This window comes from Melitaea cinxia, chromosome 17 (assembly GCF_905220565.1).
Source record: "Melitaea cinxia chromosome 17, ilMelCinx1.1, whole genome shotgun sequence".
Classification (NCBI taxonomy): domain Eukaryota; kingdom Metazoa; phylum Arthropoda; class Insecta; order Lepidoptera; family Nymphalidae; genus Melitaea; species Melitaea cinxia.
Genome location: NC_059410.1, coordinates 13,755,615 through 13,773,441, shown reverse-complemented (window position 1 = coordinate 13,773,441; position 17,827 = coordinate 13,755,615). Strand labels below are relative to the sequence as shown.

Below are 17,827 nucleotides of genomic sequence, written 5' to 3'. Positions count from 1 at the left end.
AGCTTGATAAACATGGAGATTTGAAGTATGTAAAAGCTCGAAAGACATATGAAAGTAATTGAACTCAGGAAAATTGTTGCTAGAACCGTGTCCAGCAACGCCCTTTGGGGTCAGAATAGAAACTATGATTTTCATATCGTTATAACTTATGGTATATAAAGCTTATTAATACAAAACATGCATTCATTTCACAACGAAACCATAAACTGTCTTACTTGTCGCATAACATATTTTCTTTAGGATTAATACTTTCAAAATCAATGTATACTAGCTGTATCCCGCGGCTTAAAATTTACCTTTACGTGTTTCAGTTTGAGTGATCTACATACCAAAATTAAAAATGATTATTGAAGGCTATTTAATAGAAGCAGGCAAACAAGCATACGGACTGCGTGACGGTAAGCGAATAACGCTCACGATGCTTGCAATATCAGAAGCATCCATTATTCTCTACTATTCCAACTATTTCGCTAACCATGAGAAAAACATTATTTGAGAGCATTATTTATCAGTGATCTTCTATAATTTTGAAGTACTTTCAAGTCGGGCTTCTCTTTTAGTCAAATAATCATGTATTTAATAAAAATTCGTCTTTAGTGTATGTATTAATAACTGTAATATGATACTGAATCCAAGTGATAGCGTTTTGGCAAAGCATCACAGTAACGGGCTTGTTGCATTAGAACTAGTGTTTATTTTTGAAAATTTGTATTGGTCTTACATATGTTTGTCATGGTCTTAGTAATTGTTTTTATATTTTTCATTATTTTGTGCGATTGTCTTAACATGAATGGCTTCTTTAGGACGCATGTCAGTAAACAGTAGAAAGTTTGGTTTAATGACGCAAGTTAGTTATTAGTAAGACAAGGTTATCTGCAGCGCCTTTTGATGTGCCGTCACTCACAGTTATCAAATGATGTCAGTGGGACTCTGAGCTAGACCCGAAACAAAAATAGAATAGTATGTAATCCTTACATTTGTCATAATAGACTAAGAGCTCGCGAGGGCTAGACCTTCATCATACTATAAATGTTGATAGTTTCTCAGCGCATGCTCCCAACACAGGTAGAAGCGATGGTCAAATATGAAGTTAAGCTCATAGTGGTTTTGGCAAATACCAGATTGCAAAGGTCTATTTTATTGGAGTTGTCGTAGGTAGTAAACGAATTTTATATTGAAAAAAAATAGCATATGTTTTTGTATAATTTTAGATTCTAATCTTACAGACGTGGCAGGCTAATTCAGTTCTGTATTCTAGTTTGATCAATATTGAAACAGGGGAGGAGTAACGAGGAACAACTTGTTTAACAATAAAATGTCAACGGACCGAGAGCTGTCGTAACTCATCTTATGTCACCCATCATTGTATCCTCTTTAAAGGCACGTATCATAAAAATCTCGATCTCGACACGTTGCATCATACGGGAATCGATCCCAACATCCTCATTGGAGTAATAACATAAACGGGGTATGAAGCAATGTGTTATTATGGCCCTTTGTCTAAACTCCCCCAGGCGACGATCGAGCATAAATAATGTTTATGGTGTTGAAATATTCGGTTGAAGACGGTTTTCTATATCCTTAATTTAAAATCACATAAGGATGACCCACTGAATGTATATTGTTTTCTAATGTTTCACGAATTTCACCCATTACCATGAAACAACTTTTTCGGATTTTATCGCGGTTTCAGCAGAGTACTCCCATGACCACGGTCCTGTAACGTATCCGAAAAGTCGGGCATCTAAACAACTTAACAAACCGCGATAAAATCCGAAAAAGTTGTTTCATTGTAATCACTGAATGTAATTTATGGGAATTTATTATTGGACAGAAGAAACAAATATGTAATTAAAATTATTTATTAATAATGTCTTTTATCAAATTTAATGATTTTCTTATTTTTTTTAATTACATCAGTCTGATACAAATACAAAAAATCAAAACAAAAATATGTTAAACAGTCATACAAACACTTTATTTTGAAATTAATTTTTGTATGTATTGAAAATTAATTTCAAATTCGTATTCGTATTTGAAATGTATTTTTATTTAATTTTTAATAAAATTATTTAAATACTAGGTCATACGCGATAATACTGAGTGCGTCTCCATAAAACAACATTAGGTAACATAATTAAAACTAAATGGAATGTTAAAAAGTATAACATATGTTTTTGCTTCTAGAATACTTTAAAAAAAAAGATTTTTTGAAGTGAAATTTCTTTAGGCGCATGAGGCTAAATTTTTTACGGATGAAACGGCAACTTTTTGTCAGACTTATAAATAGTTTACCAATGAAGTTTCACTTCTGACATGTGTATTTTGTACGCACGCACTTTTTTTTTAATTTTCTAATCAATATTACAAGACTGAAATTTCTACGCCATCGTAAAAATAACGTTTACTTTTTTTAGTGGCCAGTTGCTCTTTACTAAAAATATAAAACATAAAAACAGTAATTCAAAATATCGACCGAATGTAAAATTCTACGAACTATCAAAAAATTAAAGAAAATAATAAAGCTTATGATATAAAAACTATATGCATTTGACTTTTAGTCTTCTGTCAAAAAATCCTAAAAATTATAACCTAATTATGGCGTCCAAACTTAATACATTTATTTACAAAATAATTATGAGCACTGATTTATAATATAATAATAATACGATATGTCAGATTTTTATTACGTATATGTATATATGTATTTTTTTTATTAATATCTATTATTTATTTATTTTTATTAGCCATTTATACAAAAAAAAATTGTGACACAGATTAAAAATATATTCAATTTAAAATGACGATAAATTTATAACGTAACATCTATAATTTAATTTAAATAGGTGTAAGAAGATGTTGTATGCCCAGTTAAGGCTTGAATTTGGCGAAAACTGCAATTTTAAATTTTGTATCTAAAATCTTTAACCAATAAACCCCATTCCATCAATTTCCAAATCCACGATAAAGACATTTCTACTAAGTATATTCTATTTTTATTAAATGGTAACAATTTTTAGTAAGAAAAAGTACTTTTTATAAGCGTATCTAGTAACAAATTCAATCAATTAAAATAAAAATAAAACTTTAGTATTATCGTCGAATATAAAATCTCCACAGAGTTTCAAGTCCAACTTTTTCTATGTTTTATATTGTTCACGGCACCGGTGTTGTCTGTGGTCCATCAAACACTAATGTTCGTACAGTTTGTTGACTATCTGTCATACTATTGCTTGCGTTTTGCGAGTAAGTTGCTTTCCTTTTGAAATTATCGCACAATGTTGATACCTGTGAAGATGACAATTATTTTAATAAATATTCCTTTCAAAGACAGTCTCCTATGGTGAAACTTACTACATCTGTTGTAGATCCAGACATTGACAAAAAACTATAAAGTACATACAAATATAGCCAAGAACGTTTGTCAAACTGCGGCATGAAACCTAAATCCTAACAATTTTAGATGACAAATTTCGAGGTCACTGACCCTGTAACTTGTTAAATATTTATTCCGTAAATCAGTACGTATAAACAAAGTTACACCAGATGCGGGATCTAATTAGCGAGACCTTTGTTTACCGACAACCTTTACGAAACTTAGTTAGCCGTGTTTAACAAATAAATTTATTAACATACCTATTATTATTTTATGCTAATAATATGACATATTTTAAGTGTAAACGATATTCAATTTAAAAGCGTAGATTATTAATATTAAAAATAATAGCTTTTAGATGCAATTCAAAAATTAAGTAGAAAATCTTATATTTATACTCAGACATCTAAATGACAGACGGTAAAACAAACGAACAAATGACCTAACAAACGAACTTAAAAAATAACTCTTTCACGTATTACGAAGTATCTACTTAAAACGAGTGTGTTTAGACCACATGACTAAAGTAAAACTTCTTTAGTTCCATCTAACTTATATCTCCCTCTTAATTTAGTCGTCTTAAATTAAATTCGTTCGTCTCGCCCGATCACGCTTTTCGTAGCGCTCTTGTCACACATTCACCAGCTTACTCCCCAAGTCAAGCGTAAAAAAGTTTTACTTCAAAGATGGAAATTGTCAGTGTAGATACATTATTTCTCATAAGTATAACAATCCACTCAATACGAAACACTTTGAACAAAATCGATACAAATGAGGGTATAACGTCACTTGAGCAGCTAAATTTAAAAATTAAATCTATAAATACTCACCACAAACACAAAAGTGACAATCCCGACCACGGCTCCGGTGAGGACGTCCCACCAGTGGTGTCGGTGGTCGGTGATCCGAGTGAGGGAACAGATCGCCACGTAGGTGATGCACAGCAGTTGGAGCAGAGGCACCAGCAGTACTGTGCTGTTCCGCCAGCTAAACGCGCGACGTTGAAGGTACCACTGGGGAATTTCGACAAAGGTAGTTTGTTTTAGATGACACTTATTCATTCCTTCTTTCATCTACATTGAAAAAAAGTATATAACCAATAGTTGGATGCTAAAGACTGACAAAATCAATCAAGAATTTTTTTTTCATTCATTCAGATTAATTTATTTCAACAGAGCCAAAGTAATATGGAATATTACGCCAATGTGACAATACAACAATGTCTAACAATATTATTTTTAAGGGTTTAATATATTTTAGTTATGAAATCAATAATCTTATAAATAATAACTAATATTTTGCAAAGAAGGTTTATGTAACCTATTTTTAATCCGCCAATTTGATATTTGACTTTCAATAAGACATATTTTTTTAAAGTGCAAAAAGAATGGTTATGACAGAAAACTGTACATGGTATGCTACTTATGCAGGTTCATCTCCTTTCAAAAATTAAAGAAAACATGACATTATCGCAGCAGGCTTTGACAACATAATTTATATAACTCAAACAGTGAACCAGAATCAGAGCTATTCTCTTTATCAGGACAAAGGACCTTCAACCAAAAGTGGGACATTACAGTATTTAATATATCACAAAAAATGAAAATACATGATGACTAAGTTAATCTATCAAACAGTATAGAATCTTACCGCCATGAAGAATCCACAATACAAGGATAATGAAGTATGTCCGGAAGGGAAGCTGTGGTAGGAGTCGCTCTGATACCACTTTGAGAATCTCGTCGAAGTACATTCAAATGTGCTGACGTATTCTGACCTGTAAATAACGGAAATTTATAATTTTATTGTAAAATTATTATGATTATAATGTTATTGTAGATTTATTTGGTATTGTAGATTTATTTTGGGTAATTTCCATCAAAATATTTAATTTTTGGTATGTTTGTTTTACATCTTTAAAATTAAACTTCTTCGATTTATTTTAATTCGATGAAACGAATCTTCTAATATAAATCGAAAGACTGCTTACCCATTACAAGTCTTGGCTGTGTCTGGTTCGCAGATATCAAAGAAGGTAGGTCGAGGGTTTCCAGTGATACCTTTCATGACTTCAATGATGATGAGGTTAAAATTCAAGCCAAAAAAGTAATTTCTATATAGTTTGAGCGATTCCGTCGAAACGTAGTCGAATTTCATACGCGTTGAAAACGTTGAGTCGACAAATATGAATTCTGTTATAAAAATCTGGAAAAGAGACAAAAAATTATTAAAATAATTACGCAAATGTCTAAGAAACTCAGGCCTTGAATACAAGAAAAGGTTTCAATTTTCTTATTCGAACTTGTTTTTTTGAAAAATTCTGCCTTCAAAATACTACCCTATATATTACCCTATACAAAAACGTTTAGCATATTTGAAAATTATTTCGTCAATAAGCCCGAAAAAAAAGGACAAATAAGATCTACCATCGAGTGTCTAAATTTGAGAGCTTCAATAAAGGGATAATCTTGCTATTAAATACGCAATAATCATTACATAGTATAAAATAAAGTCGATTCTCGCTGTCTGTATGCTTAGATCTTTAAAACTACGCAACGGATTTTGATGCGGTATTCTTTAGTAAATAGATTGATTCCAGAGAAAGGTTTATATGTATAATTCATGCATAATATAGTACAGGAACACTGATAGTTTTTGCTACCATACGAAGCCTGGGCGGGTCGCTAGTAATCATATAATTCTCTAAAATATGTATTTACCTAGCTTGAAAGACATAACTTTGATTTAAACCTTTATTTCCTATTGTGGACATTCTGAGAAAATTATATAAAGTTTAAAAAGCATTATGTAATTCTGACAATTTTAAATACAATACTTACAAGTACAAACGGCAAAAGAATAACAGAACACATGAGAATTTGCATAGAAACTGTATCGCCTTGGAATGGAAAAGATAGCGCTGGATCATTGCAGAAGAACCCGCTCTTGTGTTGCGGTATCACACCGAGTTCGAATAAGCCGACTAGGACTGCAACTGTGGACAAATTAAAATTATATTTTAATAAATAACAATGATTTTTTGCAATTATTCGTTTAATTTGTAATTGTTTAGCAAATAATACTAGCTTATAATATAAATAATATAACTTATATTAGCTTTCTGCTCGTGGCAAGTCCGCATGAATTTCTCGATTTTGGTTGTTCTGTTTTTCATGTCATTTTGTTATAACGTAGCTTTCTGGTTTTCATTCTGATCATAGAATTTTTATTATAGGTCCAGTAATCCATTAAAAACGAACAAATAATCAAATATTTTCTCTTTATAGTATTTTTATAGATATAGAAATAAAGATGACCATACTATTATAAATCGGTGAAAGATTATATATGTAAGCTAAACAAGATGAAAGAAAGATTCCAGAATTATTATAATTCGAAATCGAATATAATTTGTATTTATTATTATGGATAAAATTTTATTCGAAGTAAGATTCAATAGTTATAAAGTAACATACGGGTAGGTTACAAGATAAAAAATGTTTTATTTTAAAAATAGTTGTGTTTGCTAGCAAACGAAATAAAACCGACTTCAATTACATCGACAAGTAACACAACGTTAGTAGACGAAAAAATTAACAAACGCACTAGTTGCCATTTAGATTTTCGAGGGTTCCCCTCGATTTCTCTGGGTTTTTATCATCAGATCCTGGTTTCCTTATCATAATACCACCCTTGGAATATTTCTTTTCCAACAAAAAAGGAATTATCAAAATCAGTTCATAAACGACGAAGTTATCCCCGAACATATGGTAAAACTGGGAGAGATGCCGCAGTGGGACAGATGCCTCATGTTCTAAAAACCTAACATCCTGAACTCACAAATAAAAATTAATCGCATAAGTAGGGGTCAAAGTCACCCCGTACCTCAGATATCCACAGATATTCGTGTGGCAAGGACGCGTTTGGATCGTGTGTGTAATTTTGTCCGTGGCGAAATTTACAAACACGTCAAAGTTTTAAAGGTTAGTATTTAAGGTTGTTTAATTTTATAAATAGTAATAAATTCCGTTATATTTTTTATCACGTCTATATACTGGGTCATTGAGTCTGCATATAGTTGTAAATAGATGCTATTTTGTTTATAATTTATTTAAAAAATACGTGGGCATCTATCCCAATCACAAAGGATAGTTGCCCTGATTTTTTGAGGTATAGGTGCCCTTAGCCTTTTATCTATCCCTTCATTCACCATATACAGAGTAAGTTTATATGTATAATTTTTTTTTGTGTCTGTTATATTTTTTATGTATTTACGTATATTTATGTTTGTATGTTTAACTGATTCTAGCAGAACTATGCCACGAAAATATAAAAGAAAGGAAGAAATGCGAGCTCGAGTATGTTCTCGGACTATAGAAAACCTACAGTCAGCTTTCGATGAGAAAGTATGATTGTGCAATGTGCATGTTGACACTTGATATGAATATTTTAGACCAACAATTAAGAATTTATACTTTTTTTGAATAAATGCTTGTAAAATTTAATTATATATATAGTAATCTGTGTGATATAAAAATTATATTCTAATTATAACAATTAAAAGATATAAAAAAACACAAAATATTTTTCATTACTATGCCCATGTTTCTTAAAGACAATCGATGTTTTAGGAGTAGCCTAACCATTTGATTTGCGTTATTCGTTTACACGGTTTAAAGGGCATCTATCCTACTCACTATTTTCATGGTGAGGCAACTATCCATATAGGTAGGCATCTATCCTCAAAAAACAGGGTTCACGAAAAGCTAATTTCTGCTTAATCTGCATTGGCTAGGTTGAAAAAAAATAGCCATAATTCAACATAAAGGATTGAGCTAGCTACATTAATAAAAATTATTCGTATAAAAATCATATTTTTAAAATTAGGTGGCTATTTCAAAAAGTGAGGCATCTATCCCGGTTTTACCCTACATAAAAAAATATATACGGTCGCATTGAGTAACCTCCTTCTTTTTTTGATGTCGGTTAGTAAAAACTCATAAGATTATTTAAGATCATTTCAACAACTGTTTGAAATGTTACTTATCTTTAGCAATCTGCATAAATCAGTCACAGATTATAAAAAGATAAAATCTTGCTTTGTATTATGATATAAGACAAAATTAAAATCCAGAAAGCGTCCATAAATAATTTTCCACGCGATCGTATCTCTGAATGCATCGATGCAAAGGGATTGAATTAAGATAAAGGTTTGAAGATTATCTGTTGCATGAAATGATGCAATTTGAGCCAAAAAATTATGCAGACTTTTACTTCAAACGAATAATTTATTTTAATGGTACATCGAAGATTGTTACAAATACTGTATGAAATTTAAGTTTTACGTTAATTGCGCAATCAATTATAGGTATACACGACATAAATAAATAATAATAAAATAAAAAATAAAAATCATTTATTTCTATAATCTTAAGTACAAATCATCACCGAGTCTTCCCAGTAAGTAGTCAGAGACACTTGTATTGGGAATGACTCGCTACCTCCCTTACGGACGACTAAGACTATAGTACACTTAGCATTTTAACATTTTAAACTTTAAAATTAAACTAAGTGTAAGTGTTCTGTGTGAGTGTGTGTGTGTGTGTATGTGTGACTGTATATGTGTGTGTGTGTGTCAGGGTATGTGTGTGTGTGTGTGTGTGAATACACAGTCTTATCTATGATTTTTAAGTAAAGCTAAATAGAGGATCATTGTACGTCGTATGACTTGTGACCAATAGCAGCGGTAGTGAAAAAAATACATTATAAACTGATTTTGGCAATAAGGTTTTCAACCTCCACAAAAGTGAGAGATTGCAACCATCTAGTTAATCTTCCTTTGCATTTATAACTTTGCATAGGGTATATATTAAGTATTTTGTTGACTCTGTTATACACGTAGGCGGACTGGGCAATATATTGTCTTCTAGCAAAGGCTGTACGAATTTTGCATGAGGGAACTACAATATCCCTTCTTCTTCGACTGGTTGGTTTGACATAAGTTAGAGATTTGTGGCACTGTAAAACGAGATTTAGAATATAGAGTTTCCTCACCGATAGAAGACCACTAATTCTATAAAGAGATTCAGTTGGAAATCTTAAAGGCTTAGAGTGCATGACTTTAATAAGAGATCTCTGCGCTCTCTCCAGATCAAGAAAATAAGTTTTGTTTGCACCTCCCCAAATCGAGATGCAGTAGGTGAATATTGATTGTGCCAGAGCTAAGTAAATTTTATTCTTAAGTTTATTGGACATAACCTGTTGCAAGGACTTGAAAACCCACGTGAGTTTCCTGGTTCGATTAATTAGCAAATTCAAGTGGGAGTACCAGCTAAGCCGTTGGTCTAGTATGATACCTAGGTATTTCATTTCCTTAACCTTTTCAATGGGTGGACAGTTACAAATCGAAGCACCAGGTACTGGGCAGCAGTGTATTTTGATTTTATATTTGCAGTCTGGCTGCGACGAAGAATAAGGAGTGAAACAGATATAATGTGTTTTCTGAATATTAAGCGTTAGTAGGCATGCTTTTTATATTCATAAAATTTCTTTCAATGATGTAGACTAGACTAGACTTATCATCTCTTAAAAATCAATTAAGAATCTTTATTTGTTTTAGGTCACTAGGTCATCAATTTTGTTATTTCTTCAATTTTTGTATACCTAATGTTCTTTGTTGTAACTGTTATTTTTTTTTTTAATCTTTAAGGATTTTGATATTAAGCTTTATCCTATTACATAAAAAAAGAACAAAAAAATTGTAGAAACTACGCAGTTGTTGTACTACGCAGCTTCACTTATAAATGTGCATGGAATAGATAATGTATCAATTTTTTTCTCGAGTAATGTCATTCTTCTCAACATATTATTCTTCACCCTTGAGTCCCAAAATAAATACTAATTATTCAGCAATTTAAAAGTAGGTACAGCAAATTTTGGCTACAACATATCGATTAAGATTGAGAACGTCGCCAAAGTTTAACTTAGATCAATTATTCTTGGTCCAAACTTTGGACGAAAACTTGGACTTTGCTCCAAGTCTCATCGACTTAATCCATTAAAAAATTTGTTTAGTTCTAGATTTTTCCACATAACTTGGACCACCAACGAGGTGTGACATTGTCGTGGCCATTGGCATCGTTAGCCAATTTATTCGCCCAAACCCTCTCTTCCGTCACTTTCAGTTCAAAGTCAATGTCGAAGTGACAGGATGGTACAATTGCGTAATTGACTTCAAAATTTACGATCGACGTAATAGATTTTTTATAGACCATTTCTAAGCTATAGCTAGTAAGACAGTAATAAAAAATTTTTTCATGTATCTAATTGAAACAAGTTAATGTGTTAACTACTGAGTCCTAAGTTCACGTATATCTAACTAGCTATAAACTAAGGAAAAAACGTACTAAAATATTTTGTAGCCTAAAACCTTGGTCGGTAAATGGAACGTCTAGTTATCAATAAAGATAACTTAATTTTTCTACAAATAGTCAAAAAAGAAAAGAAATCAATAATATACCGCGTATAACTCACACTTGAAGCACCATATGGCTTAGTGGCTAAAGAAGGCAAACAAGAATGTAAGAGCGAAGAATAAATAAGAGAAGTCCTATTTGTAGTATAGGACGTTGGTTACAAAGTCGTTTGTTTCTTTGAATTTACTTGGTTAATACGGAAATCTTAGAGCAAAAACATTCTCATTTTTTATTTAAAAATTTTAGGTAAGTTAATTTTTTGGTCATATGCGATATATATGTTCATAATGTTTCATATTTTTTTTTCATAATTTTAGAAAGTTAGAAAAAAAATGCTCTGTTATTCTCACGTATATACACACAAAACAATAACAATATACCATTACCAGTCCCAACATTAGACATAAACTGTTGCAGTTGAGTAGCGAAGGATGTTGCATAATCTAGCTGCACTCCGCACCCACTGTCTGAGGAGTCAGGGCAGTTACAGCGATTACGATTACGTCATAAATATTGTTCAGTTCAGTCGGAGGAACAGAGGATATGCAAGTTCCTGCATTATTGTTTACTGACCTAGTCTGATTAGCCACGCGTTCAATAAAAATCGTCATCAAAATCAAAAGTATAGACAATAGTAATTTTGAATCATTATTAAACACAGTATATAACAGAAATAATAATTAATACCTTGTTAATTCTAAACCCATCGAGATATTATACATATACATATTGATAAAATATGAATAATATTTTTTTTTTACTGACAATAATAAAAAGTACCTATAAACTAATATAAAAATTCAAAAATATAAAAATAATTAAAAAATAATAAAGATAAAATATGAATTAATAATAAAAATTACGATCTGGCTATTTAAATAAAAAAACAACGAATGCACATGGACAAAATAAAAAAAAATAATCGATCTGGATATTTGAGGATGTGAACCGTGGCCTCTTCAGTCATTCTCGACCGGCCGATTTCCCACCGACCTATTACAACTTTATTGACAATTGCGAAATTTATTTTCGTATTCTAACGATATTGTAGTCATTTTTTCATTGTCTAAAAACTGGGATAAAACGAAATTTTCTAAAAATCAATCCTAGCTAGATTTATTCATCTCCCCCGAAATTCCCTGCATACTAAATTTCATGAAAATCGTTGGAGCCGTTTCCGAGATTCAGATTATATAATGATGATAAATATTGGGCATCGTTTCTACCTGTATTACAGATATAAACAGGGAAACGTTCAGTTTTTACAAAACGTCGGAGGTTTGACCGTTTTAGGCTCTTGAGTCATAGTCTATTACTACCAAACAAATTTATTTACTCGTTTGTTCATTCATTTATTCATTACTCATTGGTTCATTTGTTCATGATTACTAAAACACACTTATGGAAGACTAATAAATTGTTTCTATATTAACTAACGCATATACAAGAAGAAATATAATAAATAAAATAAATCATAATACTAAAAGACCGAATAAATCTTTTGAAATTCCAGATGAAGTCAAGAAAATACGTCTAGTCGATTACAAGCATCCCAGCTTGTCCCCAGTCCCGCCTCAGACTATTGGGTAACATCTGATTGCTCTAATGTCTGTCTGAGTGACAAGCGACACATATTAAACAATATTGCTGTGTCAGTCTGTTCTAGTAGAGCAGAATTGATGAATTTACATTTTACTTAGAATCTTATCTTCATTTCAAAAAGAATATTTTTAGGTTCTAAAGTATTCCACACAATTTCTGGTTTCATCATGTTGATTGTCAATTAACATGGCAAAGCCGTAAACGGAATAAAAAAAAAAACAATTTCGAAAATGATTTTATGATCCCATTCAAATGCGTTATTTTAATGCCGTTGAATAAATAAAAAAGTAGAAAACGCAATGAATTCTATCGTAAATATTATTACAATCGTGATTCAGCCTGTAACATGTCATTGCTGGGAATTGCCTCTTTCTCCGTGTATGTGTAGGATAGGAGCTTGATTCCACCACGTTGCTGAACTCCAAATTTTATAACAAAACCTAATATTTACTATTGTCAGTATTCATCCGTTTCATTATACTTATATAATACTAGCTGACCCCACAAACGTCGTTTTGTCATATATATTATTCATCCCCCTTAATCCCCCTTCTTATAACTTAAGGGTATGAAAAATAACTATTGACCGATTCTCAGACCTATCCGATATGCACAAAAAATTTCATAAAAATCGGTCCAGCCGTTTCGGAGGAGTATTTTAACTAACATTGTGACACGAGAATTTTATATATAAGATTATATACTAGCTGATGTATGTACTGTCTTATCTTATAAATTGTTACAACCGTGAAGTTTAAACAATTGTCATTTTTCTTACACTGTACAATTTTCCGCGTAATGTATTTAATTTCTCACTTCCTAAGAGCCCTTTTCGAAGTATCAGATAACTTTAAAAACAAAGTTGCCAGAAATGAATTCGTCCAGCGGTTCTCAAATTTTTTACTACGCAACACATAAAGCGATTCGTTTTTATTTATGTAAAACAATATCAAGAATATCAATACAGAACAGATATTGTCCCACAGTAATAACAACAATTTGTGTTGAGTCGTAGGTTCAACCTAACCCCATCCAAGTGGTCTTGTCAACCTATTTGATATAGCATGATAACAATGGAACAAAGTCCCGACTATCTGCAACACTAATAGGGACATTCAATAATATCTGCGGTATTCCACGCGAAACGACCATTTAATAATTGTGTTTGCAGGTAAACGAAAAAAAAACCGACTTCAATTATATCGACAAGTAATAACAACGTAGGTAGACAAAAAAATTGTCAAGTAAATACGCATTATCAAAGATTACTCCAAAAGTTGTAATCAGATCTCGATGAAATTTAAATGTAACCATATGATAAACATCGGCTTTCGATTAAATTGAAAATCATCAAAATCGGTACAACCAGGAAAAATGTATGCGGATTTTCGAGAGTTTTCCTCGATTTCTCTAGGATCCCATCATCAGATCCTGGTTTCCTTATTATGATGTCAAACTAGGGATATCTCCTTTCCAACAAAAAAATAATTATCAAAATCGGTTCATAAACGACGGAGTTATCCCCGAACGTAAATCGTAGTGACGACTAGTGCGTTTGTGCGACTTGTCGATGTACTTGAAGTCTGTTTTTTTCGTTTGCGAGCAAACACAATTATTGTAGTAGCTAACAATTTTAGCGAAGTTAGTATTGTAATTTAAAAACTTAACTCAAGTGGGATAAGACGTTATAAAACTTAATAAAAACAGCCAAATCGTTAAAAGCCGGGTTTAATAAAATATGAAGACTTTAATCTTTCTCAGTAAAAGCAGAATAGCCCATAATTAGATGATGGAATTGAGCAATACGGTGAACACCGGAGCAGTAGACCCTTCTGGAATCCATAGTCCTTATCCTATTATACGTAGAGCTGATAACATTGCTCTGAAGAGCTCAATCGTCGCCTCGTACACGTGCCATCCAACGTGGCGGATAAGACCGTTTTGTATTAAATATTGCGTCACATCTGTTTGTTGTGTTATGTTTTTATATTGTTTACAAGAGGCGTAAAAACCTTTAAATTAAATTTAACACGTATGTAACTTGGTAACTTTTTCATTTGGATTCATTCATTTCGACCAGTAGTGCCAAATTAATACGAATGATTCGTAGAAAACTTGTTATCACTTACACTGAATTTAATTTGATACATAATGATTACATGATGACGTACTTGGTAAGTCATTAATAGCATACATTTTAGATTTTGGTTAAAAAACTTAAGAAAAAATGTAATTTAAAAAAATTATTGTAATGCATTGTAAACATAAATGTACTTATGCTCGTATACATATAAATAATAATAATTGCTAAAAGTGTTGTAACCACCTGATGTTCTTAGCGACTTTTAACCCTCTACCCTTCTTGGTGATGTTAGGTGAGGCTTTAGACTACAAAAAATCACGTCTATTTTTTCGAACAAATTGAATTGTAATTTTTAGAATAATATGTTTAAAAACGGGTATAATCTGATAAAATTTTGAAAAATTAAACATCGTGATACAAATTTCTCGTCAGTCATCACGGTTAAAGTGTGTTTTGTTGTTTTTTTTGGTTTAAAAATCGCGCGTTCAATGAAAAATAAATACACGTGAGATAAACAATATACACCCTCCTCCTGGTGATATTACGTGATGTTTTTCCGAATTCTAGTAATTTAAACACAGTAGCATACAGACGAAAAAATTAAAAGCTAAAATTTAGAAAATATTTTTGTTTTCATGATAAAATATGTAAAAATATCAACCTAAATTGTGTGCAATGTGCAACTCAAGTTGTATATTGTCGATGGAGCCACTACTCGACAAGAGATGGCGCTACTACTATTTTCTTTTATACAAATCCAAATTCGATTTGTTTCTAATCAAGATGATAAGCGTTTAATCAAAGAACTCAACAATAATATATTATTCCATAGTGAAATATGTATTTATAAATTTATGATTATAGATGGTAATAATAAAATCCACCGGAACAAACTACAAATTATCATGAATATTAAACGATATTCAGAAATATGTTGTTATAATAGATTTATTACTCAAAACATACGATGATGAAGCTGAAATAGTATCCTGTAAGCAGTGGCTTCCAGACTACATTATATTTTGGAACAACATAGGCTGAGATGGTTTTGTTATGTAAATATTTATCAGCTGTCTTCTCCATCTTACGTGACATTGGCGGGATCATCTGTGCTACCTCAGCACAAGTGAAAGCCATTAATTCTAAAGTCATTCATTTATTCATTTATCAGTTTTTATTCATTTATTTAATACTAGCTTTTACCTGCGGATTCGCTCACATTAATTTTTTTTTTGAAAAAAAAATGTATCCTATGTTACTTCTAATACCTTCAAGAATATGTGCACAAAGTTTCACGATGATCAGTTAAATACTTTTCGTGTGAAAGCGTAACAAACAAACTTACATTCACATTTATGATATTATTAGGGAATTAGGGATTATCTGTAGGTACTCTTAAAAATTACGTTTATCTGGGGGCACGGTAGTGCCCCCGCCAAGACGAAACAAAAAAAAAAAAAAAAACGAAAAGCACTACCTATCTTTTCTCGAAGTGCTTCGTCGTTTTTTTGAACCCTCATAACTTGGGTTTGGATTATACTAGATAAACAAAATTCTGGGGATATGATGTCAATATTGAACTTATTAAACATATAAAGTTTGAATTGCATAGCTCTTATACTTTAGATTTTATTGATATCTAAAAAACCCCGATTTCGTCACTCACTGATGGTCATCAAAATTCATAGAGTACTTCCTGAAGTCCCAGAAAGCTGAAACTTGGTATGTAAGCTAGAATTAGTACACAAACAACAAAAAAATTCTAAAACTTGGAACTTTTACTCCCCAACCCCTTAAACTAGGAGATGGAAGTTTGTATGAGACTTCCGCAAATTTTGATGCTAGAGGTCTGAAAATTGATATAGGGACTCCTTGTTATTAATAATAATAATAAAATAAATAAAAATATAAAAATCGGTTATTAGTTTATGTCGAAAATTTACATTTTGTAATTTTGGTATTTAAGTTTTGGCGGAGATCACCGTTTGCATATCAGTTCAACATAAAATCAAAAACAGCGTGCTTAAACCGAATATGGTGAAGATTGGATGATATTTATGGTATAAAATGTGTCGGAGGTAAAATGCAACTATATCATAAGCAACTTACAAAAAGAAGTGAAATCCCACCAAAAACATTTTCATGTAAAATGTTGCCAAGACGAGATCATATGGCTCGCACTGTCAAAAAGTTATCAGATCTCATGTAGAGCCAAGCTTCTAACTCTACACGCCCTAACTCTACAAGCCCTAACTTCACAAACTCTACACCTTAGTCAAAATATGTGGCTTGGCCGTTTCGCTACCGTCACGTGGGTGTAAGGTGAAAAATTTTTTCACTGTTTTTTACTTTTCTGTCATACAATAGTTCTATTAAAGAAAAAATAAAAAGAAGAAGAATAATTGATATACATATAATACAAATAAAAATAAAAAGAGAAAATATATTTATATAAATGAGACAGGAAAGTCGTCATCTACAACATCGGCAGCCGGTAGTAACGAAACGGCCAAGCCACATATTTTGACTAAGGTGTAGAGTTTGTGAAGTAAGGGCTTGTAGAGTTAGGGCGTGTAGAGTTAGAAGCTTGGCTCTACATGAGATCTGATAACTTTTTGACAGTGCGAGCCATATGATCTCGTCTTGGCAACATTTTACATGAAAATGTTTTTGGTGGGATTTTTTATTTTTTACTTTAAAGTCAGCAGAGATTTTCAGTCTATAGACAAGAAAATACGAGGAGATGTATATTGTGATAATGTATAAACATTTATATTGTAAAACCAGTCTCTTGTCTATATTATCTTTATAATAAATCAGAACATGTGCAATAAATTAAGATTTTTACTAAAAAAAAGTTCGATCTAAGTTTTTTCGACACAAAAAAAATAATAATAATAATTGTCACGCGTGAGTTCGTTCGCTCTTAATTTTTTTATTTATCTTTTTTCGAATGACTGCGATTGCGTGCATTCTGCCACATGGGTCATGGTGGGGTCCACACATGTGTACCATAACTTTTTTCATCTTTGAAAAGTTATGGAGTTACCCGTTAATGATCTGTAATATATTTTCGATTGTTTATATTTTTAACTTACAAAGGAGTGAAGGCAGTAGCCTTCATTTTGTTCTATTTTAGGACCATTAAAATGTAAAATATTCCTTATACTTCAAAGTTATCACAGATTATTAATTTGTTATTATTTTCAATGTAAATGTAATGTAAATGTAAATTGTATAAACAATTCTGTATGTTATTACAAAAATTAAATTTTTTATCGAATAATTTTA

The 17,827-nt window shown here is 31.5% G+C and overlaps 1 protein-coding gene across 1 annotated transcript in view; it reads right to left on the bottom strand.

Annotated features, from left to right (window-relative positions):
- Positions 1-2,977: 2,977 nt before the first annotated feature.
- The window catches only part of LOC123661780 (phospholipid phosphatase 2-like), a 46,916-nt gene continuing 32,066 nt past the window's right edge, over positions 2,978-17,827 (bottom strand). The window contains exons 3-7 of the mRNA XM_045596719.1: positions 6,217-6,371; positions 5,367-5,581; positions 5,027-5,153; positions 4,207-4,389; positions 2,978-3,288 (exon numbers count right to left, since the gene is read on the bottom strand). Of these exons, the coding sequence (XP_045452675.1) occupies positions 3,157-3,288; positions 4,207-4,389; positions 5,027-5,153; positions 5,367-5,581; positions 6,217-6,371 (812 nt within the window). The 3' untranslated portion in view covers positions 2,978-3,156. The remainder of the gene's footprint in view (positions 3,289-4,206; positions 4,390-5,026; positions 5,154-5,366; positions 5,582-6,216; positions 6,372-17,827) is intronic.